At 43.0% G+C, this 27977-nt stretch overlaps 1 protein-coding gene across 3 annotated transcripts in view; it reads left to right on the plus strand.

Annotated features, from left to right (window-relative positions):
* Positions 1-3391: 3391 nt before the first annotated feature.
* GNAO1 (G protein subunit alpha o1) overlaps positions 3392-27977 on the plus strand; it is a 62242-nt gene continuing 37656 nt past the window's right edge. Inside the window, exons 1-2 of one of the 3 annotated variants that reach the window (XM_053449314.1) lie at positions 3392-3823; positions 4456-4498. In XM_053449314.1, coding sequence (XP_053305289.1) covers positions 3706-3823; positions 4456-4498 — 161 coding nt within the window. In that variant the 5' untranslated portion in view covers positions 3392-3705. The remainder of the gene's footprint in view (positions 3824-4455; positions 4499-27977) is intronic. The other 2 variants (XM_053449315.1, XM_053449313.1) reach the window with 2 other exon arrangements.

Raw genomic sequence — 27977 nt, forward strand, 5'->3', positions numbered from 1 at the left:
AAGAAACAGGCTTTAGGTTGCTGTAGTAATGGCACAATATTGAGGGGCCTTAGGAGGCATGTTTGAGGCTAAAGAACATACGCTTACCACCATTGAACCAAGTCATACTTGGTTCTGTCTGAGGATCTCTCTTGGAAGGAGGATCCAAGATGTAAGAGTAGCCACTGTGCCTTCTGCTTCAATGACTACCACCTGCAAGCCAGGATTAAGCTACAAAGAATAGCCAAGGTGATGTATTAGAAGGCAGGACAAAAGAGAACGGCAGCTTTAAAAGCAAGGTCAATAAACAGAGCAAAGGTTGAGGCCAACAATAAATAACAATCAATGCTACAAGCTGCAATCAAAGGACGGTGCAGAGACAATAACCAGTAAAAAACCTAAGAGCAAGCTAATAAAACAGGTTACAAATGGTCTAGTTTGGTGCTTCACAGTCCATCACAGACAATGGCACCTAAAAGTCTTAAAGACAGTAGATCCTCTGCAAGTGTGTCTGACCTGCAGATTTGAGGGATAAATAAATGTATCTGGTGTTTAAGAAAAGAAATTAATAGTCTCAACTTTAAGGATTTCTAGGACAAGTAACCAAGAAATCTATATACTTTATTGGAAATTAAGTATGCTAGTAACTGTAGTAGGTTCACTTCGGTATTCCGTGCCTTCCATTACAATATGCGGGCAGGAGTCTAGTTTCCTCCTTTATTGCTTCCACTTAAAAGGTATGACATCTTATGCAACTTCACACAAACCTAGCTCTGGTACAGAGGCATGGGAAGCATTCAAAGAGCTTTGCAGTTGTGCTTCAACAATCTTTCAGAAGCTTGTGAGATGGGCATTGAGTTGCTGTTTTAATTCAGTGAATGGTGAACTGCAGACCCTGCTCACCATCACTAAAAGCTCACATTATGTTAAGTGATTATCTAGTACATCAACTCCTATAAATGTTCTAACAGAAGAGTTGCGGTTTTTGGGATTAAGATCATCATTACATTAAGAGCCTTACTACAAATCCAAAAGGTGGTTGCAGGCCAATGCATGTATAGCCAAGAACCCCCCAAAGAAGTTATTACCCAAAATACATGTTACCTGTTAGAGACACTGTTTAGAAGGCACTATTTAACCCCAGGGAAGCAAACCACAGTGGCAACGTAAGAGGTTATTTTTGCTCCTCTATTTTAACTTAATAGTGAGTTTACACCATTGGGCTTCTGCTGCAGGGAGAGTTTTGCTGGACCTGTAATGTATAATCAAATCACCCCACCCATTGACTAATAAATTAAGAGAGCCATTTATCCAATACCAGAAAAAAAAAAAAAAATGATTACTGCTCCATATGGTATATACATAAAGTTTTTTTTCAGTACATTCACATTGATAGTTTCAATATATTAACAGGTTATTAGAGCACGAGCTGTGAAGTGTAGGGTTTGTAGGCCCATCTTAGTGAACACTGGTGTTTTCAAGTAAAGGCTGTGTAAGGAACCTCAACAGTTCAAGAATGAAGGAAACATTTACTGCAAAATGTGACAATGGAAGTGTCCAAACAGTACAAAACCGTACATTCGTTGAGAACATTCATTCACATTAAATACATTCTCCATGCTCTTAGAACCCACATGAGGCATAAGACATGCAATGGAAGAGCATAGAAGGAACATTTGCAACTGCAATCAGACCAAAATATCATTGCTAGGCTTACCTTAACACAACACTCTTTTGCTTCCCCACTTTGTGAAGGTCTCTGCAGGCTCTGTTACCGCAACACATCGATTTAAAATTGATACACATATATAAATACATATATATACACAAAATGTATGCTCTTTCTATAGGCCTTTTTCCACCTCACCTCACCTCACCTCACCTCACCTCACCTCACCTACCAAAGACTTCTTAGATCTCACTCCCAATACTGCTCATAACCAGAAGATCAGACTCCATGCTCCCTCTATAAAGCGTGGCACCTGAGATACGGTACCCTTTTATTACCTCTTCTTAGGCTCCACCCCAAACACAGGCGGGGCTATCCTTTCGCCCAATAGCTTGGGCACTGCCTTGGGCGTCGCCTCTGTTATGTGGTGTGCCCTTTATAAGCGGGGTCAGAAGAGCCTTGGCTTTTTCAAGGAGTGGTGAGCTGAGAATAGGTAGGCCTCATGGGTTGGGAGGTGGATGGTTTTTGCTTTGTTTTTAGTGTTTCCTGATGCACAAATTCAGTTTATTAATCTGTGTGGCCTCAGGAAGAGAGTTATAACTGTTCATGGTCAGTCCCAGTAATCTGGCAGTGCTTGAATGGTTTTAACCACCAGGCCTCACACACTCAACGGCTCAGCCTGAGAGTGATGTGAGTGTTATTGGAGAAAATTGACATTTTGTTTTGTTCCATGCCTCTCTGTCTTTCAGCTTCCACCTATGAATATTAGAGTAAAATCTCTAAGCCCACTTCAGGGAAGTGTGTGTCCTGTTCCACAATAACTCCCTTTATCTGCTGCTCCCAGTTCTCTATAGTACAACTTCTCTGCACCTTTTCTACACTCTGTTCCGTCTAGATTGTAAGCTCTTGCGAGCTGTGCTGTCTTCCCCAATGTCTTAATCTGTTTTAGTTCTGTCAGGCCCTTTGGATGTATGGTAAGAAGCGCTATATAAATAAAAGCTAATGGCATTTACATGCATAGTCTGTGTTTCCTGGGGTAAATCCAGCCAAACTACACATGGCCTTCAACACGCTACGTAATATACACATAGTATGGCTTATTCAGACCACTCTGACGTACATTTACCAAGCTACGGTCACCAAATGAGCATAGAAAGGATCCTGTCATGGTTAAAATCTGCAGAAATTAGATGCCCTAAGTGTAAATGTATAGAGCTGCTGCTAAAGATATCTCAGGGAGTTGGGCTTCAGTAACACTTCTCCTGATCACTTTGTGGTTGTTACTTATGTAACTAAGTGAGGTATTAGGAAGAAGAATGTATTTTATTTACACATTTTGATTTATAAACAATTCCTTGCTAGTTTTATACACTCTTATGAGCTGTATGACTGTAGAGGCCTGCGATACACTGATACCCCGCAAACATTCTGAGCTCCTAGAAAAGAGGGGCTTCAGGGGAGGAAAGGGGGATTCGGGCCAAAAGGCTCCTTTGCTTAATAGGGATACTTGGGAGGTATGAGATAGATATATAGATATATAGATATCTAGATATATAATATGATATATACGTCATGCATACATCGGGTCTCATACAGCGGCGTGCATGGGTTATCATGTACGGTACAGCGTTAAGCGCCGCTCCTCCTCGGATGCTGACTGCCTGGTCACATGACGCGGCCGGGAAGAGGGGCGGGGCCGGTCCGCGAGCCCGTAGCTCTCTCCCTCAGTCAGTGTCTGGCCGCTCTAGCGGGCGCGCGCCTTGTGACGTCAGAGCGGCAGCGGAGAGACAGAGACGGGAGCTGGAAGGGGTAGAGTGATACCGACGGATTGAACGACAGCGCGAGAGAAACTGCCCGACCGCACCGTCACCCGCTCACTCACTCACTCAATCACCGGGATACAAAAGCAAACAATATACCTCCCCAAGCCAGCTACCTTCTCAACCGGGGCCAGGCAGCATCAATCTCCCCCCTACCCCCTTACCCGCTGGGATCAGGACCCGGGACCCCCCTCCCCCCCGCCCGCTCCCGTTGGACCCGGGACCCCCCGAGCAGTCATGGGCTGCACCCTGAGCGCGGAGGAGAGAGCTGCGCTGGAGAGGAGCAAACAGATCGAGAAAAACCTGAAGGAGGATGGGATCACCGCGGCCAAAGATGTCAAGCTCCTGCTACTGGGTGAGCTGAGCATGCTATTTACCCCTCCGGGTGCGCGATCTGCCCCTGCAATAGATGCACGGGGGGGGGGGGCAGCTGTCAGGCCATGTTACCTGTCAAATACCAGAATGCCCCCTGAGGGCTGCCCCGGGCTGGGGATGTATTGCGATGAATAACCCCCCCCCCCGCCCCCCGCGATAGTGGCTGTATCTTGGGGTGTCTGTTCTGTGTGCCATCCTGTATCACTGCAAAACATGTCATACCGACATATGCGTGTCTATATAGATAGATATACATATAGTGAGTGTATGCTTCCTATAATGTATGCATGCTGGAAGCCAGATCTGTCAGTTGCACAGGATCGCATTGTGTATGTTCTGTCTGTCTGTCCATCCCTGCTCCTCTGTCTATATGTGATCCGATCTAGAAGAGCTGTGTGACTGCTGCTGATGCACTAGGACTCCATTCCCCCTGTGCTCCCCAGCTCTAGCAGGAAGGCAGTCACAATACAGATTATGATCAATGTGTTTTTATACATACACCTTAAACCCATGTATTCTGCGCATGATCTATGTGATGATGTGTGTATGTGTAACATGCATGTGTCAATGTGTGAATACGTATAGGTCTCATTTTTCTCTCTGACCCTACAGGGGCCGGGGAATCTGGGAAAAGCACCATTGTGAAGCAGATGAAGTAAGTGCACTCCCCCCACCCCCTTCTCCTGTGCTGAGTGTGAGCCGCCATGTTTGGAGCTGCCTGGCCCTGTGCACTGATTGCAGGGAGCTGTTCACAGCTTGTGGTGCTGAATGCAGGCCCCCCAGTAATGCGGATCTCCTGCTTCCCTCCCTCCTACCGACCTGACCTTAATTCATTACAGATCGGTCTGGTTGCTGTTCATCAGATAAATGTGATCTATATCTCATGGGTGCAGCTTTGCTCTTAACCCTTTCCTGAGTAGATGGGGAGCCCTTGGCACCCAGTGGGTTAAATGTGGCAAACTGTGATTAGTGCCCCGTGTCTCCCGCACACACGGACACTAATTACTCTGCTGCTTGGCACTGACATACGATCATTCCCCTGTAGTGTGACAGAGTAGCTGAAATAATTACATCTCTCAGGGAGCTGGATGCAGCCGGGCGCCATAACTGTTCCCTGGGTGCGGGGATTTAAATGCCAGGGAGAGCTGTAGCGTGGGCCTTGGGTATTAGGGCACTGATCGGTATGAGGGTGGGGGTCGTTGGCGGCGGGGGGGCGTGCAGAATATGCGATTAGGATCTGATCAGCATAGGGGTGCAGGGGTGTGTGTGGGAAGGGGATAATCCGCATGGGGGAGGGGTACAGGGTGTGTTGATAGGGGATGAATAGGATGGTGGGCAGGGTGTGCTGTAGGGGGTGGTCAGCATGAGAGTTTGCTATTGGGGGAGGTATATTAAGGGGTGGGTAGATTAGGAGATGACTGGCGAGAGGGGGGGCTTTATTGCAAAAATGTAGATCGAATCAGATCAGCAGATGGTCGTTGCTTTTCACTAAGGGCTGTTAGATGATAAATACCCGGTTGCTGTATAGAAGCCATACCCTGCTATAGCACCCACTGATATTGTATGCCCTGGGGGTCCATATACCGAAGCTGAGGGGGATTCACCCGATTATCATCCAGTGCCTGTACCCGTGTCCATGTTCTTTTTCTAGGCCTTATTAAAGATGTCTTGTGAATGCAGACCCTTCTTTAGGTCTTCACAAATCCTGCCAATTTCTTTGGGGTGAAAAAAGGGGGGAAAACGTGCAAATCAAATATATTTATTAATGAATTCGCATATTGCACCGATCATACGTGTACTCGCCTATTTCTATTATATATTTTATATTTATATGTGTGTGTATACTGTTTGATCAGATGAGTGCTGAAGCCGGTTCAGATGGCGCTTTGTATTGTGTATAATGGGCGGTGGGGGCTGGCGCTTTGTTCATTGTGAGCGGGGAGTTGACGGTGATTACCGATGGAGAGAAGTCGATTCTCCTCCTTGTTCCTCTCCCGTTACGTTGTTGCCTGTGTTCGGGTCCATCAAACACCGCACCGTTCCCACGCTCCCGGCCGGGGCTGTATTCAGGCGGTTCAGGAGCTGGACAGCGCCCAGCCGGGATTCGGAAGCATTCGGGGCGGAGTCTGCGCGCTCGGCTCCCTTCGGCTTTCGGGATTGGAACGTAGAGTTAAATGCCTTTCGTAAAGAATCGGCAATCTCCGGCCGCCATTAGAGCGTTTGCTCTCGCTTCATAGGGCTCCGTTCCGTTTGCTTGCTGGAGATGAGAGCGCTACAGTATCACACCCTGCTTCCTGCTGTTAAATAGAAGATATACTGGGAATGTGGGAATATGCTTGAGTGTGGATATGACTCTCTATGACAGTGCTGTTCAGCTTTTGGACTGTGATTCTCATCATCCTCACCATGATCTCAGTTGGTTGATGTAGTGCAGCAGCTTCTGCTTTTATCTTATCTGGCTTTACAGGAAGAACAGTAAAGATAAATAGTTGCATTAACACTTGATACCATGAATAGCTGGACGATAGGAAATCCACCGTAATATACTGTAGTTTCGTCCAAATTGAAAAAATCTTGTATGTTTGCCGGATCTGCAGCCAATTTAAGCTAGAGAACTGTTGTATTTGATGCATTCTGCAATCCGAACAGGTACGGTGTTGGTCATATCTGCCAAAGCCTGCCTTCGGTGAATCAATTACATCAGTCATTCATGGTTGCCCTGTACAAAATTAAGTAGTCCCAGACTCAGCCTGATTAAATGTTGGTGTATGAAAGCTGGCAGACGCAAATTTGTGCACAGAGGATAAAACGGGTCCTGTTATTAGAAATGCCACTATTATTAACTCGCCTTTCCACAAACCCCTTTCTATATAGAGGACTGCTCTTTCATCTTTAGTATTGGTGGCATCCTCTTCATGAACACACTTTATCATTTGGCATACCTCTAAGAATTTATTATTATTATTATTATTATTATTATTTTGATACATTGACTGTTACAGTTGGAGTTTGTAACATGTCACTAACACGCTTTTGTCATATGCTGACATCCCCTTATCGGAGGCTAGGCCCAGGCTCCTGAAAGCATTGTGGTCACACTTACTGTCCGAGCTGCCCCCTTACAGGTATCTAAATGCCCACTTCCATTGCGAGCAGCCCTTGCGCTGTCCAGAACAGTGTTTGCTTTCTAGATCTTCAACCATAGAGTGGTTACATGTAATTCCCATATTGTATATTTTGTCTTCCCTGTAATCTGGATGAAAATCCGCAAAAAGGGGCATTTAAAGAAAAAAAAGGAGGTTGCCTTAATTTCTTCTATGCATGTTGTATGAGTTTAATTCATGGAAGCCGGTATGGAAGGTAAATATGAAAGCCCTTTGTGCGTGTAATGAATTAACTGGGGAGGGGATAACTCCTAAATCCCCATTTTTGTGGCATATGGTGGGTTGACAATCATTTCTAATACATGTGTAGGTTAAGTGGGATTATTCATTTCTCGTATGAAATAACACTCATCATCCTGTTTTGTGCCGGAACAGCAAAATGGCCAACTACGTTTTACTGGTAATCGGGGATATTTCCTATACGTCGCTTTCGATAAACCCTTCTTGCTTCTCGGGTGTGTTGCGTTAATGCGTGATGGTGATGCATTCCGGAGTGATTGATCCTCGAGTTCTGTGTGTGAAGAGCCAGATTTTTTTCTTCTGTGTTGGCTCAATAAAGAGCTATTAAAGCGTAAGCTCGATCTAGAATTATAGAAGGTCAGTTTCTTATGAAGATGCATAAAAGCTATCTTTCTGGTTGTAATCGTAATGGCGCCTTTTGGGAATGCCCAGTAAAGACCCCTATCCCTTAAACGTGGGTGCAGTGAATAGGATTTAAGTAATATGATTTCATGTCTTTTAATGGTATACCCATCCCATGAATGATTTAATAAAGAAAAAGAGTAATGTTTTATTGGGCGAGTTGATTATAGGGCCGATGTTGTGCCTTCCGTTTGGAACGCTCCTCGTTCCTCTTCCCTTTATTGCGTTGGACACGTTTGCGTTGTGTCCCTCGTTTAACGGGCTATGCTTGAAGCCCGAGTCCCGTTAAATTGACAGTTTGCCGATGGCCTGCGAAATGTTAGGTGGGCAGTAACTGCGTACTCGGATACGCGCATCAAATCTCTGGTGAACGAGAGTGACAATTAAGTACCGTGAGTGCAATTTGTGCAATTATCTAGTGACAAGTCTGAACAAGAGCTTGGAAATCAATGTTAACATAATCAGGCATTTTGTGGAAAGTAACGTCCGCATAAAACGCTTTGCGCCCGCTTAACTGGCCACCTGGTATGCCGGCTATCTACTCATGGCCGGAGAGGGGCTTCCCAAAGATACGGAGGCGTGAGTCACGCTAATATCATTAGCGTGTGCTGCTGAATGTGCGTGGCGTGAGCTTGTAAGCTTTTAAAGGGAGCTGTCGCTCTGCCACTTAACTCTGTGGCATACAAGGGCAGCTACGCTATCCTCAGTCTATGAGTAACCGTTTACTTGCCCACAGGGATGAGTGACTCGGTGTTATATCTTCAAGGAGGCTTCCAGTGGTTGGAATGTTAATGTATAGGGAGTAATGTTAATGTATATGTTTGCATCTGGACCCAATTTGTAGTTAATATAATACGAGGTTTGTTTCTGATCCCTTTACTAGTCATGGCACCGCTGCCGAGAGGGCCTGTAGGAAAGAGTCTGCAGTGTGCCCGGCTAATGAGGCCTTTTTGGCAGGAGATGCGTTATCGCGTGTATATTAGTGTTCTTTCAGCTGGCTCGTGTAACGGATGATTATATTCTTGGAAGCGATGCTGAACGTACCAGAGGGAGACATCCATTGGTAGTCTTATATCAACATTTGCTTAGCATCTCGGAGTGATCGCTTGCACTGAGTGTTGAGTGCAGCAGTGTGTCCTCGGGACAGCGACAGCCCTCGGTGTGAGCCGTTGCGTTGACCGGCGGTGCGTTATTTTTGGGAAGTAGGTACACATCGACATATAGCTGACGGTGTGTTTTTGTGATACACTCGCGAGGGCTGCACAGTTCCTTATTGCTGACGCATGGCGGTTTAGCACCAGCAGCGCTATCCACGTTCCGTTATACATGTGGTCACAGCTGGCAGTGTGACACTTCTGCATTAGCAATTAGTATGTACACATTGTTGTAATTGTGATATCCGTCACTGATTTTGTGCAACAAATAAGCTTCGCTACTTGACTAATGATGCGACGCGGTTACGTAATAACAAAAAAAAATACCCTGTAATATTTGCAAAGTCAATCTTGATATCGTATGCCTTTTTCCGCAAACTATTTTTCTCTTTCGTCCGCCTCTCTTATTGTCTACCGCGACGACCCTGCCCCAATATCGACCCGTCTGTGAAATTAGATGGGTGTTCCACGCGGAACGTCCTACTCGATGGCAGCGCGAGGCTGAGAACTGCTCTGCTGCCCCATCCCAAAAATCTATAGTGATCGAGAAGGACCTTATGCGGACGTATCCACCAGAAACCCACAGCTACTGGATTGTTATATGATCAAGGGCCGTTTACCTACTGTTGGTGTGAGAGCCCTGATACGACATGCATAGTGATGGCTGATGATGCTGATGTTTAGCTTGATGCTGGATAGGTGTAACCATTGCAGCGTTGGTTTGTGTTGGCTCTTCAGCCCTTGGGTCATCAGTACGATGGTGCGGAGTTCCCATTGTATTCACACTCTACTATATATGTTTATGAAGTCAATGCTGAATTTTAATCCATTCCGTTCAGTTTAAAAACCTAGGATGAGTTATATTACCAGCAATCAGTGCCCACCATATGTACTACTTAACTATATTAACCCCATTTATAAGTAAGCGTCATGTAATCATTACGCTCTCCACCAGCCATTTAGACATAGTATCGATCTGTTTGATTGCTTCAAGCCAGAAAAGGCTCTGTTGATAAAACAGATAATACACTAAATTGCCTTGGGCTCCGATATCGTTGGGTAAGCGGTTTTCTTAATAGCCCTGACCACTGTGCCGGCGCAACTAGTTTATGTAGAACTTAGGAGCTGGGTAGACAATTTTAGGAGGCAATAAATATTAGTATAAAGTAGCACGGAGCGTTAAGACGCAGCGATAAAATTTTAGGGGCTGTTTGAAGAACTCGAGCTACCCGTCGGCTACCTCTGGTTTAGTCTTTTAGGAGTGAACAAGATCTGCAGCATATTGAATGTCTGCTCCATAAATTATACACAAGTGGAGCTGTACGTGATTTTCTGCCTCGTTTCCCAGCAGTTTATCACTCAACATGTCTGCGTTGGCATGAATATCATCTCGTGCAACTTGGTATGCAAAAGCTTAACCGTGGAAATAAAGGGAGGCACATTCCTTGGGTAGGGGTATTCTGCCGCTTGGCTTTCTCCTAAACCGGTGATGAAAAGCTGAAAATTGGCAAATTCTTTCTGTAGTAGCCATGCTGGGAATACAGGGCTTTTTAGTAAAATTCTCAATGAGTCTGCCCTTCACATTTTACAGCGTTTAAAAGCCTAGGAAACCAGAAATATACACTATATTAGGTATGTGTGCACACAAAAGTGTGTGTGTGTATATATATATATATATATATCTATAGAGTACATGTGGTTATTAAAATCTGTAATGATGAAGCTGGGTATAATGAACCATTATGGGCACCAGCCATGCCAATCTGTACACAAAGTATAAACTGGCTTCTTGTTGGTTGCTGCAGCTATGCCAACCATGTTCTCCTGGATCTTTTTCTTTTCTGTGGTCATTTGCTATTTCCTCCAGTTATTTTCCCAGACGACGCATTTCATTAACTCTTTGTAGCCGCACTGACTAGCAGAGATGCCATCTGCGGCAGTGGCGATGGCCGTGTGCCCTGTGGTTGGGCACACACAGATGGTCTTTTTGGTCAGTGTGTGCACATATCCTGCGATGGCTTCTGGTGGCTGTCACACACTTGACAGACATGCCAGCATATACTTATGCCGCTTGCTGTGGTCCCTTGGACGTCTCCTTCCCCTGAATAATTACATATTCATCATTTTAATAATTCCAAAGAGTTATAGCAGGCTTTAGTGATGCTCGGTGCAGACTCATCATTGACTAGTAGCTGGTCTATCTGAAAGACCTCTGATAACTTGGACTTTGTTACTTTTGAGAATCGGCTCAGCAATCTGCACAAAGAATCCTAGCTTTCTTAATTGCTCCGAGCATGTTGGTTTATCACAGCTGAATTTCTGTCTGGGTCAGGAGTCTGATATTACACGCAGCAGAATACAGATGGGCCACCCACATCAGCTAACAATCCAGAAAGAATCTGCTCATCTTCCTCCGGGCAAAAATACGAAAGAATGAACTAACACAAAAGATGTCGGCTCGGGGAATATCAGCCCAGAGAGCAAGGGGTTAAGGCCGCTCTATACAAATTACAGCAGAAAAGTGTGTGGCCCTCCAGCTCTTGGTGGTCTACGACTGCCATGATGCTCCGCCAACATCACCACTTCAACAGCTTCAGGCTTCAAGCACTCATGCTGAAATGTCTGGTTTTCCAGTGCTCTTGAACTACAGTTCCCATGATGCTTGGTATTGTTGGCATCATGGAGGTTGTAGTCTAACAGTACAAGCACTTGAAGTCTGATTCATTCCCTTTGTATTTGTGATGGAGCCGTATAAAATACGGGGCCCGAGGGCAGAGGGCACGCGGTTCTATACACCTTTCGATTTATCAGCCGCCTGATATACATCCATTGTTACCGTTATTTGCGTATTCATTGATTCCTTTTTGTGTCGCACCCAATGGAGTTGGCGCAAGCAAGTTGGTAAAACACACCAAGTGCCTTTTACAATTTTAAACCCCAGGTCCCTTTCCCTGCCGTTATTATTAGTAAGGATCCAAGAGCTATTACGTCGAGCCGTAATCACATTAAGTATTATTATTACAGAACATGTTCTGGTTTTAAAGGTGCTGTTCCACTTAGAAAAATCATTCATTGCCATTTCTAATATGTTAAATACATAAACCTTAGTAGATCTTATCCCATAGAAACAACACATGCCTTTTTCAGTATCTATGGTAATAACCTATTAGTGCCTGTTTCGTGTCACATGACAACTGTTTTTTGGCAAGAAAATATAAATAGGGCAAAACGTTCTTCAAATTATTTATGCCGAGGGTTGTGCATTAAATCATTTAGTACTAAAGGTGTGAAATTCCGTAATTCTAACATGGAGGCAAACATTTCATTCTGTTTTATAGATGTAACAATAATGGGGATAATCAGGAACCTTGCAGATCACCTTAATCTTTATTAGTCTGAATAACATAATTGTGTGTCATCAACAAGTTAAGCTAATAACTTGTCATCAACCGGCTACATTTGCATTCTGGTCTATGTATGACCAGTCATTGCATTAAATATTCAATATCTGCCTTTATACCAAACCGTTTTGTTTTATGTTACTTTTTTGGTAATAGAAAATAATGATACAATAGTGTAACATGTTGTTTATAAATAACATAATGATAACATGTAAAGACATGTATGTAAGGTTTATACTGGCGATGTAACCTTCTGCTGTGCATCATGGTAGGAGTTTGTTAGCTCAGGGAGAGTTACCACGAGGGTCTTCACCAGGGTGACCACGTTTCTGATAAGTAATCTGCTGTCTGCTCAAGAGTCTTATTTCGGACCAAAAAGACCATAAGCAGCTGGGGCTCTCGCCTAATAATATTGAGTCACTTTAGTAAATCTCAAGGTTGGGGAGTTCTTTCTCAAGATGCAAAGCACAAGGGAGATATCAGTGCGTTTAGCATTCGGATGGGTCCCAGGTGCTGATGGACGTAGCTGAGTTAATGGAACAGCCAATTGGTTTTTATTTTTTGAAGTAACATGCTTTAAGACTCCTCTAGGCTTCCTTGTGATTATTTTTAGTGTTTTTGTTTTAGCTAAACCTGTCCCATAAGGAGCCGAGCAGAGACGGGATAATATTGTGTTCTGTGTTCATGGTATGGAAGCTTTAGGTGATCCTATGAGATTGTACACCAGCACAATGACCAAAGACCCTTGAACAGGCAGGTAATTCACTGAACTCAGGCCCAGATTGGCCATCTGGCACACCGGGCATATGCCTGGTGGGCCACTGGCCAACCTCACTCCATACTCGCCCGATTTGCCCATCTAGAAGTAGATTGGGTGCTGCAGTGTGCAGCCATGGTTGGGGACCATAACAATGTGTGGTCTATCCTATCCAGCCATCACCCGCGCTTGTGTCGTGTTTGGTGGCCGCCAGCCTTAAAGTGCAAGGGCATGTCTTCATGCTCGGTCCGGCCGTGCCTAAACCTGTAACGACAGGAGGCTGTCTGGAGGTAAGTAACAAGGCAGCACAAACCAGCCTCGTTCCTTTGCTCCTGTTCACCAGCCATTCTCTAGAACGCTCTGCACAAAGCTTGGAGTCGTTGGCTTTACAAATAAGGTTTGTTGTAGGATGAGAAGTTATCAGAGCAACAATACAAAGACCACATGTCGCCGGTCAAATGATGTCAGACCGCAGTGCTCTAAATAGGAGAAAGCTTGAGTGGGTTCAGCAGAATGTTGATCGTGGTTTGGTATACGAGTCCACCGTTGACCCATTGGCCTTTGTGTAAACCTCCGCAGAAACGAAGCCATAAATGAGATCCAGAGGGGACAGATAAATGGCTTTTATAAAGACACAATTGCTCCCTACATAAATGAATTTTATAGATACATTTGAAATACGTCCTCCAGTCCGCACCAACCCCCTCTCCCTGATCGGCCGTTCATCTTTATGCTTTGACATTTATTAGAAAACAGCATTTTTCTCATGCTTTGTATTTTTGTGCATAAAAGAGCTTTATATATATAATATGAATTTAGTTATTATATATTTTTGTTTCTTTTGGTGCACAAAAAGCAAATGTTGATTTTTTTATTTATTTGTTGTTATTATCTTGATAAATTTCCTCCAACGGTAACATGCGATCGGTTTCCTGAGCGATAAAGTGTGAATAAGATCTTGAACAGAGTGCCCTGTCATGTGCTGATAAATAGGGTGTGAATGAGGTTTTTTAAGAGAGACTTCTGGTAAAGGCTTCAGAAGCATGTCATTTACTTGTAGAGGGTGAGGACAGAAAATGAAGGGTTGGTGAATGTCTTGGCATCCGCTCATCCTTCAAAAAGATAGTGTGGTTATGATCCAGTCATATGCTTTCCTCAAGACTGCACCTATGGGGGAAATAGAAGAAGCTTTTGTTCTGTTTTCTCTTTCCGTTAAAGGAGAAGTTCCACCATAAATGAAAATGGGTGGATTTTATCACCCAGCTTTACAGTCGACACAGGCATATGAAGCTCCGAAACTCAGGCCTTCGGAGAGACGCATACAGAAACATACAGACTACAGTAGCAGACATTTGCAAGCATTGAAAGGCACCTGAAAGGACTTGCTGACCTGTCACCTCCTTCTAAAATCTATACAACCATAATAAATATATCTCATTCCCAAACCACCCCAACATCTGCTCATCACCACCTTCTCATCACCACCACCACTGGGGTGAAGGATCAGGGATGCTTCGCTGCCCTTTGGCGCTGGCTCCCTGTTAGCCCTGTGTTATCGGAGTGGCTCGCTGTTCTCTTCTCCAAGTTGGTCAGTTTAATACAAATCCGTTGAAGATTCATAAAAAGCTCCACAGAGCCCTATGGTCAGTGTGAACCGATGATTCATGAAAAAATGCGTAACATTACATTTATCTGATCGCATCCAAACTGCTACGCGCCACCTATTCATGTGCTTTACTACCAAATATGTTCTCATTTTAGCGAAGGCTTCCCTTTTAAGACAATCCTGTGCCTATGATGAAAAAATATGACAATGTTATGGGTGGAGAATTTATTTCTGGTTGGACAGTCAATAAAACCGCAGCGGGGATGTAGATCATTTCCACATTAAGAATATATTGATTTGCGAGTTAAATTTCTGCTGATCCAGTTCTATGTATAGACATCCTGCATCAAGATTACTGGGACGTTCCGGGACGATATTAATATTCCGAGCAGACTTCTCTGTGTATCCCTTTATTCTTTAAGTCCAAACCACTGGTTTCTTTTGTTTTTGAGCACTGAACTGACCGGCGTGTTACGTGAAAAACGATACTGGCTCGTGCGGATCTAGGGGCTCAGATTAGTCCTGTTAAAGCACAGGTGAGACAAGACAAATGACAGATACATTCGATTATCTTCTGCTGGATACAGTATGGAATATCTTTGTAAAGTTTGGACTTGATGGATCATTTTGCTTCCAAACAGTTGAGATTGAAAAGAAAATATGTACCCTGATCTCTATTGCTTACAGGTTTGGAGTCGTGAAATAACCAAGGTTATCTGTTTAAAAATATATATTTTGGTAGAGCCTTTTAAATGTAACCGTGACACCGGCGCATGGCAACCGATGAGATGTAGCTGATGCGTGGATCATTCCAATGGCTGCTATGGAGATAAGACGGCTTCTAAACCGTTGCATCTTCATTGCTTTCTACAAATAACCCCAATTTAAAAGGACAGGCTCCTGGGCAGGTATGATGAGGGTTGACAGAGCTTGGTCAGGATGGAGCTGCCCATATTTACCTACTTGCCCTACCTAGGGCACGAAGACTTTCCCTCTACAGCTTACAATGTCTTGATGCGGTTGTGCATTCTTCTCAGGTTTGATAATATCTTTATTGGATCACCCCCACCTTCTCTTTTACCCATACTATGTGCATATGGATTACAATCACTTGACATTGATGTACTGAAGACTAACTAAGGGGGTTTGAAAAGCATAAATTGGTTTGTTACACAGTGAGCACACCTGAGCTCCGCATCTGCTGTCTTAACCTGCATGTGTGAACTACCCTGCTGCCTGGGCTCAGTCCCTTTGTCTGAATCATGGGTGTGCCGGCGGCTCGTCTCTCTCGCTCCAGTACTCTTTGTTCCAGTATAGGGCCGAACGAAATGTTTGTGGTGTTGGAGGCAGACAGTGGGCTGATCGAAGTATTTTGGTGAACTCCACCTCCCATGATACGCAGCCGTTGTCTAGCTGGACAAAGACATGTACCGGGGCTCGTTTAACAGCTCAGAATCTGTCTTTTCACCACCCGGGACTGAACCTGGAATTCATGCGCTCAGGTTATGCATATAAAGTGGTTGGAATATAGAAACTAAGAATTTGACGGCAGATAAGAACCATTCAGCCTGTTATTCATCTTGCTTACCCCGTGCATGTTCAAATTCTCACTGTTTAAGCCTCTACCACTTCTGCTGGGAGACTGTTCCGCTCCTATTTTGATGCAAAGTTATCACCATAGCAACCAGAAGAACGATCCAGCCAGCAGTCATCATCCATTGGTTGCCGTGGTAGTTTGACCTCTTATCGTACTTTGGACCAGAATCAATTTTTATATATATAACTGTATATGTGAGTCCGCCTGTCGCGTGTTCTGAGCATGTTGGGTTTTGATGATCCGGTTGGAAGCAAGCAAGGCCGACGCATGTTTCTTTGTTTAAAACCCTAGTGGTCAGTGACTAATAAGCATTAGTCATAATTAACGCTTTCATTAAATGGACCCTTTTATGCAAACATCTCCTATAGCAGCAGTCAGGTTTCATCTCACTTCGCTGTTCATTATGAAGGGCCAACACCAGTGGGTTCCTCCAGCAGAAAGGGCTGCGTTGGCCCTGTATAATGTATAATTCAACGGACGAGGAGACTTTGGAGGAATCTCACTGGTTTACAAACTCTCCCTTTAGCCAAGAGATCCTTTAGCTGTTTTAAAAAGATGGATGTGCGTCGGTGATGTAACAGTGAGACCTTTCTTCACAAATGTGCTTTAAAAGGGGGCACGCCGGTGACTGTTGTGCGATCCAGATGGATGGACGTTACCAAAGCAATGTGCGGTGTTTATATACTCATCCAGCTGTGTTATCACGGGGAATAAACTGTTTTATTACCCCCTGTCATCCTGCGACAGCAGAGCAGGGGTTATATAAATAGAAATGGAATATATTTGCAAGATCTATGAAACACCTATTTGTTTTAGTACAGTTTATTCGTATATTCGGAACACATGAAATATGACCATGATTTCACCTTTAACTGCGGACACATGTGGAAACTTCCTGGTAAAGGGGACCTATGGTTACCCTATGTGAAAGGCATACGAGATGCCCATAGGGCGAATGTAGCTGATGTAGATGATGCATACACATTCCATCCAACTTACATTGGCAATAACTAAACCTGATCGGCTCATTTTCTACAGAAGGCATATGACGATCATGTCATTTTTTTCTCATAATAGAATATGCAGAAGGGGCAAAGCATATTTTGTGGGCATTTTTCCCCCTCTGATAAAGGAATTCTGCATGAATAATCCGGACCGGCTACATAGACCGGAGCAGCTGTGTAGAATATAACAGCTCTTGTGTCATTTGGTATACGATCCAGGCCAGGATTAGAACAGACTCTCTCTTGTTGAGATTTGCTCAGTGCAATATGTCTTCACTGACCTATTTTCCTCATTCGCATCCTCTCCAGGGACTTACGGGAGGGGGGGATGTCCGTGCTAATAGCCACGTTAACTCTTCCAGACCTGGGCACTTTAGGCATTGACCGGGGAAGGGAAGCTGCGACCCCAGTGGCTGGATCGAGCTTGCCCTTTGATCCAATCACAGCACAGCCTTTTAACGGCAAGAAATGGAATGTTGGAAGGTGAAATAACCTGTGTTGTATGATGTGATGTTTAAGCTCGATCTGGCCATATGGTGAGGTAAGGATGATGTTTTAGTTACTAATTTTTCTCTTGTCCCCAACTTGAAAAATCAATATAAAATCCGAATGTATTGGAGACGGTCATTTATGTTCGGGGAGCAACCATCTTGCTTTCTAAGCATGTATCCTATAGGGCAACATTCACGATAACATAGATCGTAACATACAGTCCAGATGCAAACAAACTTGTCCCCGCCAAATAATTTGTAGCTTTAATGGTAAAATGCAAGCTTCCTCAGCTGCCATCTGCTACAAAGGTGCTGTGCTCTATACCAGGCATATTATTTTATAGCCTTTACTATGCGTGAGAAGGTGGGCACTGCACAAGGCAGTTGATAGGAGAAAGTGGATGAATGGGCAATCACCATAGCGACTAATGGAATGTTCCAACTCATTTCACGACTTTTCACCAAAACAGCCCTTTGTACATGTTCTCTGTGCAAAATGTCCTAGATTTTTGGTGTGCTCGGTCATTGTTTCGCACTTTGTCCTTGCCTTTAATACTCCTTTTTTATGAAGTCTTTTTGTTATCTTTGCCTTTCTGTCAAGCAAAATCCATCCTAATGCTGTTACTGTTATAAACCAGAGATTCTTCGCTCTGTTCGTCTAACCTCTGCAAGCACAGACATGCATTCCTTAACTTGTCTTAACGGCTTTGCAAAATCTTGCATTCTCTTTCTAGCTGCCAAGAGATCAGTTCATGAATAGAATGAATACATGAAATCCAAGTTCGCAGGGTTTAGCTTTTAGTCCGTCTCACATTTTGTTAATGGCCATAATGAGACATCATTAGAGATCAATCTAAAACGGACACAAAGAAATGGAAAGGGAGTATGACCATTAGCCCTGAATGAGGACATGCCCAGCCTCCCTTATGATATGTAAATGTCAATGGCGATGTAACCTGGCTGCAAAATTATTGCTGTCATATCCATGCAGTCATATATAATGAACTCAGTCATCATAGATCTTGGCACAGTTACATTAATTGCTTTGGAGTTGTGTGAATTTAGTTCATAGAGTACTAGTACTGCCATTGTTCTTAAGTATCCTGGGTGTGGCTGGATCCAAGTGACTTGGTGACATGTGGACCAAGCCTTCTTCTGAACTTGCATCCCTTCTCCATTCTCCTTCTTGTAAGTCTGCAGAACATGACCATGGAATAGATAACTTGATGTCCTATCAGACTCCATCCTCAGTTGATGCCTTTGCCGACATTACGTGTTATCATGGTATGCCTAGCCCGTGTTACATGGGGATGTCTTAATGTCATGCCCGGTCCACTTAACTCTGCCCAGTTTTCACATACAATGTTCCCAGTTTGGGCCTGTCACACCGGCAGATGGCAGCTTTTATGAAATTAGGGATATTGGGTCAATACAGCACCAACCAATTGCGTTAAGACAGAGTTGTCCATATGCAATTCAGAATTTTAGCTTGGTACGCATTTTGTTCTCGAGCCATTCAAAAATAGTTCTTGGCCACGGATAGTCATTGGGCCACCAGTTGGATGATGATGGTCACAGTATGGAGCCCATATATTCAAGAAGTCTATAGAGTGCATGCTTAGTTATACCGAGCAACCTGAACTATTCATAAAACTGAATTTGAATAATTTGAATAATTTCATAAAAATAAATTTGAATGTGAGCAGAAATTGGTATATTATGCACAGTCAGCGCAATATGGTAACCTGAGTGTGTGCGAAATGCTTGGTGCTCATTAGGAGGAGAGCAATAAGAGACTGGCTTTGGAGAACATGTTCTCCTCTTAGACGTGTAAGGCGCGTGAACAGAATATAAATTCCTACAACTAGTGCTATTCATCATCATTTGATTAGGCTAACCGATATGTAAAACAGAAGATGGGGAAGTTCATCCATTATAATGTAAAAGTGAGGGTTACTGGCAAGTGTTGGGTACTTGGAGTGTGAAAATGGCTGTGTGGGTTGATTATGTGAGGTCATGTGGAGCATGTCTATGGTAAGCAACAATGTAATTACAAGCAGCCTAGCAACTCAAAATGCCTACGACGTGCTGCAGAAAATACAGAACTGCATATATTTCAAGGGCCTCGCTTCTACCCCAGAAACAGTGTTTTGGATGAGTGCGGATTGCTTATTAGTTGAAGTATGGGAAATTAATGAAATATGATAACATTTGTAACCTTAGATTTTAACTATCTGGGTATTATTGCTTCTCACTTATATAGGCAGGGAGCTGCCCGGCTGACTAGCATTCATATGTTAATGGGAATTGTTACCGTGGTTTATTTGTCAGAAAGTCCTGCTACCTGACTCATTTTGGAGCGTCTTCCAGACACAGTAGAATAGGGTATTCATCCGTGTCACTTTTCATACAACATTGATGGCAAAGTGACCAATACTTCTCATAAAGCTGATCGATTCTGCAGGACATTGAGTTGGCATCACCTTTTTGTTTGGATGATGAAGGCAAGGATATTAAACTATATGAGGAATAAGGGGATAGTAAAGCTCAAGGATCTGTTTCAGATATTAGGTAGGGATCTTGATTTCCGTAGTGATTGACTTGAGGTGTTACTCTTACTTTAAAGTGGCATGGAGTGAGTAGATTGCTCCGAAGATTAAGGAGCGAGTGTGATGGGTGTATGCTGGACATTGTAATCCGACCGAGGAGGTGGTTTTAGTCTGTTTTGGATCCATGCCACTTGTGTAAACAGGCCCGGTAATTCTATCATGTGATGTGATATAATCGTTTGTAGAATGCTGAATAAACGAAAGAATTTTGAGGGCTCAAAGGCTTTTAATGTCTTAACTGCTCCTTTCTTTAACCATTTGTGGCCGGTGTAACACAAAGGGTATTCTCCTGCATCCTCCTTGACTCAGTTGAACATTGAAGTTGAAAAGTAATCAAACAACAAAGCCCACTTTTCAGATTCCACTTCCTTCCTGGTCAAGAAATCTACATGGATACCACCAGGACTATATGGGGTTTTTAAGCACTGTAACACAGTTTCTAGAACTGAAGTCTTCTGTATATGGCACGCAACGTAGAATTAGATTTGAGATGGTGGTGTTGGAGAATCTGATGTTCTGCGTATGCTACAACAAATGATTGGTTGTCGCGGTTCTTAATTGATCACGTCATGGTTCACCCATCTAACATTGGCAGACTTTCGTCACATTGGTCCAAAGTTCCTCTCCGTAAGTGCCTTCATGTCATAGGAAATTAGAAGAAGAAAGATATTATGGAATATTATTAACAAATTGCTGTCATTCTCACCTCTTGGAAACGAAACATTAAAATGATGTAGACTTCATTAATTGCCCCCATGAGATTTCATGTCCAGAGAGATCAAGCTGAGAGGTTCAGCTTCCTGTCTGGGGCTGTTTCCCTGGTGCTTCTTGTTGGCTGTTTTGACATCACAGGGCCCTATGTGGCCAATAAAACTCTGCAGCTGCCGACTATCCAGACAAGCCAACTGAAAGGGAAAACACAGCGGTCTGAGGATTTTATAAGAAAGGAAGGTTTTATGTATAGGTTTCACTGGGAGCCATTACAGGCTGCAGGAGGTCTCATTGCTAGAGGACCATAGAGTTCTTTCTTGGGTATGTAGGAGAGGATCAGTTGAAGATGGTGGGTCACTTCTATCAGTATTTAATATTCTCTCTTTGGTCCATGGTTTGGCGATACAGATGTTAATAGTTCAGAAGAGACATCACTAGCTCACCGTCTTGCAGAAACGTGTTATTAAACGGAGTACTTTGAAGAAACACTTTAGCATACCCAGAAAGCACTGCTCCCCTTGAACTTTTGACTTTCTTGCTCCTTTTGTAGCAACAATATTGGCTTTGCCATCTTGCTATTATTATGAAAGAGGAAAATGTAACCTTGAGAAACAATCTACAACTACAATTTGTGCCGTACCATCAAACCAATACATTATTTCTCGAATTACCCCAGCTGGTATCCTGCAACCTCCATATACTTCAGGCAAGATGAAAGGCTGCATGTCCTGCTCAGAGAAATTAGCTACGGGACATTCTTACATACTTCTCTTTTTCACAGTCGCTTCACTTATGCACCAGAGGCATTTTCTTTTGAGTAACATAAAGTTTTGTGTTTCATAGTCGTGACGTAACCAGTGAGTGCATTCACATACTTTGCGCTCTCGCTGTTTGTCTTGTTCTTTCTCTTGCACTCTTGCTTTTTCTCTATTTTCTGTTCCCCTTTTCTTTTGCTCTTTATCTCTCTCTCCCTCTGTTGCTCTTTCTTTCTATCCCTCTCTCTTTTTTTCCCTCTCTCGCTCCTTTTTTTTTTCTGTTTCTCCCTTTCCCTTCCTCACTTTCTTTCTCTATATATACATTTATTTTCCTTCTATACAACATTTAAAAAAAAATGGTAACCACAAACAGCTACAGAAAAATCATATGTTGCAAGAAACATGGTACTCTATAGTATTAAAATGAGTGCTCTCTATCAGCAACATCGGACAGCTGTTGAAAACTCCTGACCATTTGCTTGGCTTCTGTTCTCTCCCATGTATCATCTTCTGCTGCAGTACATACATCACAGCAGCTAATAGATCAGGCATGGTTACATTTTATTTGTTTTTATATATTTTTGTGGTTTTATATTTCGGTCCTGGAAATAAGACAGTTTTGTGATAGCACCGCTGGCTTAAGAAAAGTTGGAGAAGCAGGAATACATGATGCTTCTCTTCATACGTCTCCTCTCCGTACATCTCTTAATATTTTTTAATCATTACTTCGTAGAAAAGCTAATGGTTGCAGACATCACTTCCGGGCTTTGGGTATAAATCCCATTTCACATGTTTGTTGAGCCAATAATATTTTGGTACTAATATCAAGAACCTCTGCTGCTCAGGAGCTGCTCACTTGATATTAATATCTGGTTAATTTCCTATTGAATATGTTTTCATATTTCCGTGCATCTTCTATTCAAGCACCTCTTTTAACAATATATCCGTTATTATTCATAACAATATATTTACGTTATCACTCTTTTTAATAGAACAATTCCCTAATCAAGCCTTTGATCCCAACGCAGCAATGCCTCGCCAGGCGTGCGAGTTAAATAACCCACAAACGGATGATTCACATCAAGCTGTAAAGAATAGAAGAGAAACATACAGATTTAGAAACATAATTCCAGGCTTTCTTCTCTGAGAGTTGAATAATAAGTTCTGTCTGCGTATTTAGTGAGTATTGCAGCTTGAATGCCTGTTAACCTACTTGCTTCTTTCATCGGTGGTAAAAGCTAAACATGAGCAGCACCTTGAGCTGCTTTGGACCAAGTTCTTCATGATACAAATTAGGTCTTATAAGTTCAAGGTTTAATTGTTTCTCGAGTATTCCTTCGAGTTATTGCATTTAAGGCCAAACCACCATATCACATTGGATTCATTTAGTTTTATGCAAGGAGCTAAGCTGTGTAATTCACACGCGGAAGATACAAAGGTGGCCGTTGTTCACGGTCTTTCCTCTCTCCTATTATAAGGCCTTGTTGTCATGTCAAATGCTTATTGGAGTACGTTGTGCACGGGCTCCAGTACCTTTTACTGCATGCAAATCACATAGTAGTTCTTCAGTCTCGTTTAACTCCTCCCCCAGCTGCCCCCCTGGAAGCAGGGAGCATACCCCGGTATGCATCTCACACATGCTTGGTAGAAATCCCATTCTTGTTTATTGGGGCTAAGCTTCTAACTCCATAAAGAATAAATGTTCCTATTAGCATCCAACAAAAAAACATTGGAGTCCATGCAAAGTGGGCTCCAACATAAATTAAACATATACAATTTGGGGGAATAGAAAAGAGAATCTTGTTCCTCTTTAACATCAGTAAATGAGAAGGTATGGTAGGAGCTGCCCCCATACTGGTCATAGACTACAATTCCCATAATCCTTTACTTGATAATTTGAGTTGTATTTAATCTTGAGCTAAAAAACCCAGGTTGATGGTCTATGTTCTCCAGGGAGCCTCTGCAATCAGAGTACTTGTGTTTTATTGTTTTATGAGACACCTGCCAGATTGTAACCTGGGAATTCCTTCCTAACTCTTAACTTGTTCCCCTTGGCAGGGAAGATGACGCTAGGGATATAGTTTATCCCCCTGAGAGCTGTAAATTGTGCCTTAGATCAGGGTATCAAGGTCTACAGGGACGCATCATATCACATCAACAACACATGCTCAATCATGTCTATGCGACACATACTCGTTCCTAGGAGGTGGTTTTCCATGTGCTTGTTTGCCTGTTACATGCAATTGACACATGATATCTTGGGGGCACATGTTTGTTGCCTAGATCATATATAACTTAGAATAAGTGGGTGATCGTCTTATAGAAAGTAAACCCAATTCTAGTACATGGTGGCAAGGTAATTAGTTAACCAAAAAAACAAACTCCCGGTTTGGATACCAGTAAATTCTGGACGGTATGCTGTTTCTCTGTTGATTTACAATTATTGCCTGTGACACATTGATTCCAACCCATCTCTTACTTGTGACATGATCCAGTTCAGTGGAGTGGTACAATGGCAAATTAGAGACATTTAATTGCTGCCACCCCCCTGTTGTACAATCCGTAAATGTGTGGGTCTCGTTCTTCCTCAGCGTATCGTGTTTTAAAACTTAGACTAGTAAATGGATAAAAAAGCCTTATTTTTGGCATAATTTAAGAGGCCAACAGCCAGTAACCATAAAGATTCCAAAATATGTTAAATGTGTTGCCAATTTTAGCAGCGAATAAATGCACTGGCTACGTTGGCACCCTAAGTGGCATCATGACATCCACCAATCATATTGCTTGATTGCACCGATTTTTTTTTCCACATTTTCAACAAATAATAATCCAGATCAAGTCTGCTCATAGGAAGACATCCACATATATACTATTAATTAATGAGGACATCGTTCAGTACGTCAGATATATTTATGGCTGCCAATAGTAGTTAAGAGGTCGGAGCAGATGGATCAGTTTTAGCTTTTTGTTTGTTTTTTTTTTCTTCTTCTGCAAAATGAAGACCTTTAATCTGGTAGAAGCAAAGACAGACAAAGGAATGTATTGGAAGCTGCAGTGATTTTTTAGATAATAGTAATTAATGTTCTAATTCAGTTTGTGACAAGGGGTGGGGTGATTGAGGATTCAGATTAATGGTGGTAGCCCCACTGTTGGCCAGATGCCACAGAATAGTCCTGTTTACGGCTGGGTTGACTGTTTGCGTGCCTTCAAAATGAATCGCATTCCTAATACTGTGAGGATCATGGAAGTTCATGTCTGGCGTCCCCCCTAGAAGCCTGCAGCCTTCTACCGATGTCGGGAAGCTCTGAGATCAGCCTCACGGCACTGACAAAAAAAATATAGATTTCATTTCACGGGAGGAAGGCATTCAAAGATGTTTATTACCTTCTATAAACCACACGCTACCCTGGAGAGAGTTTGCCTGTGAAGCTGGCGATGACCGGCCGTAACCTGCCAAAATTACTCGACACACACGTTTCCACGCGGCTCATCCTTACCTGGACATATAGTTCATCGTCGCCCAGCAGCCGCTTTCTGTATTACTCGTGTTTGCAGAAACTTGGTTGCTCTCTTGCGTGTTTCCATTCAGTTGGTTACCATTAGTGGTGGGTCTACTTTTCCACACTACGTCTACAAGTGGCGACGGTATAATCACGGATAGTCCCGTGGAAAGAAAATGTGACTTCACACAGCTCTATTGCCACCTATTTGGATCATTTTAGTTGTTGCCCCTGTGATATTTTGTTTTGTCCATTGCAGTCCCCGTAGGAGACATTTGCTGCGTTACTAACGCAGGAGCCTAAATTTTGACTTTTGAAAAAAAATATTACAAAATGTGGCTAATATAACTAATTTGGAATTAACAGCTTGTTTAAGTCATTCCATACGTATCATGTAGCCAACACTGTTACGCGTTGGCATCCTGTTACCACCAGTGCCAATTGTTTTCCAACCTGGTTGTTTAAAGGGCATTGACGTGTTTGTAATTCTGTCATCGTCGGCATTCTTCTTTATATGTTTGGCGTAATTTATAGCATTCATTGTGCTTTATAGGCCCTAAAATACCTTTCATTTTTGCTTTTGTGTACTATTATATCTTGGCACTGGCAGTATTCTAAGCAAGACAGATTAAATAGTTGCAGAATACTATTTATTTAATGGAACCGTTACTACGAATACTCAACTATTCACCCCGTCATCTCTGGAATATGTCCTGAAATGCTTGATTATGCCGCTTTACAGTATTTTCTTGTACGCTTGACCGCTCGCAGTGTGTGGTCGCAGTCATGAAGATATTACAAGGTGATAACATCACACCTGGAAGCGGCCAGCGTTTGACCTGGAGCCTTTGGGTGAAGCGCTGCTTCCCTGGGTCTCTGAGTCAGCTTCTTTATTTCTTTTTTTCCCCCGGGTAGGGAAGCGGTGTTTGGCGACACCCACTTCCTGCTTACTCCTGCCCATTTCCCTCCCAATCTCCACCCACCGAAAACTCCGTATTGATCTACACACCATTACCCCATAAGGACGAGAGCTGCTAGTAGGCGAGTAGCCTATTTTTTGTTTGTTTATACAATAGAGTATATTGATGCTTTCAAGATAACGTCTTCTCTTCTGTAGACTAAAGAGCTCGTTGCTCATGATGCTTGGGAGCGGGTTAGGAGCGTGTTTAGCATTAATAAATATTTTTCAGGTCTTCTTGTCCCTTTACGTGTGAAATTCTTACATGAAAAGCATCTTCTGGAGAATGAGAGCAGATGCTTTTGATAAAGTACTGCTTGGCTGATCGTCGGCTGCCCTGTTTGCACAAAACCAAACATGCATTTGGGGCGGCTGAGGGATGTAGGGGTAGATGAGGAATACATAGGCCGGCAGGACACACCTTGACCAGTCAGTATGGTTCAAAGCGCTGCCAAAAACTGAAACCGGCTTATTTTTCCTACATGAAAGTGAAATGTTAACCTAGTTTGATGCTATTTCTGAAGGTCCGCGCAGAGCTGCAAATAACACAGCCCTTCTCCATTTGTTTCTCATATGTCATTTCTCATGTCATCGTCAGGATTTATATATTTTGTCTGGTAGAATTTGTACGCTTATTATGTTTGAACCAAATTTGGAACTTTCTGTTGTCTTCATATACTATAATTTTAACCAAAACTGTGTCTTCTGGACACATGTCAAGGTTTGTTATGTTGTTTTCATTGAAGAGAAATGTACTCTCTGAGCAATCAGGTTGTCATGTGCCAGCTCTAGATGGGCCCAGATGTTCTGATTCTGCGACCAGCCCAATGTCTCTGTTTCTAACAAGCTGTTAAATTATAAGTGCGTTTGAGAATCCAGTGCAGCCCTTCGGGCCGTTCGTTATTTATATGCCACCGTGATAAATAAGGGGCAGCAGCCTTTCAAATGATCTTTCTCCTGGACGTGGAACTCGGTATAATTGATTCCCTTCCTCCATTCGTCTGTTTGACCCCCAAGGACTTGCAATCTGAGCGTTGAAAGACTCTGCTGCCGTGTATTGTTCTGTCGAATCGGACTAGAGCCTCTCCTCACCTCAGGGCTTCAATTTTGCAGACTCCAGCGGAAGTCTTTGGATAATGTGTTTAGGGAAAAGACATCGAACATTGCACTAGAGAATCTAATCTGCCTGTCCTATATTTAACTGAGCAAAAATAACCCATGCGGAATTCCTCTGATAAGACTATAATGTGCCAGTGGAAGGTTTGCCAGCTTCAGAGTCGACTCCGGCCCATCACGTTAGCTGTCACTGATGTTGCCCACCACGAAGCTGAAGGACAGTGGGCCTAAACTGTAGAATAACTGCTGATTAATTTAGCATCTTGGCACGGATATAGAACTGACAGAATCAAGAGAGACTTTTAACTCCGTGGAACTAATGTTGTATGTATTCCATTATTCTCTATCGCAGACACGTCAACCTTTGGAAAGTGGACCTGTGACCCCGCTTAATAGAAGGTTTACTGCCACCTTACCTGGGCAACTTGGGAAGGTGGTTGACGTTGAGATATTTATCTTTATTGTTTGAACTGTTATGAAATTGGGGTTAAATCTTATTTTAATCCAAAAAGAAAATGCTGTATTTCTACGCATACAGGACCGAAATGTCATTAGTACGTGACTTTTGCATTTATTGACCTAATGAAGGCATTCTGGTTTGAAATAGTCATACAGCACGCATTTTCTAACCAGGATCTCATTAGAATGGCATTAATACACAGTTCAAAG

Source organism: Spea bombifrons, chromosome 10, assembly GCF_027358695.1.
Source record: "Spea bombifrons isolate aSpeBom1 chromosome 10, aSpeBom1.2.pri, whole genome shotgun sequence".
Classification (NCBI taxonomy): Eukaryota; Metazoa; Chordata; class Amphibia; order Anura; family Pelobatidae; genus Spea; species Spea bombifrons.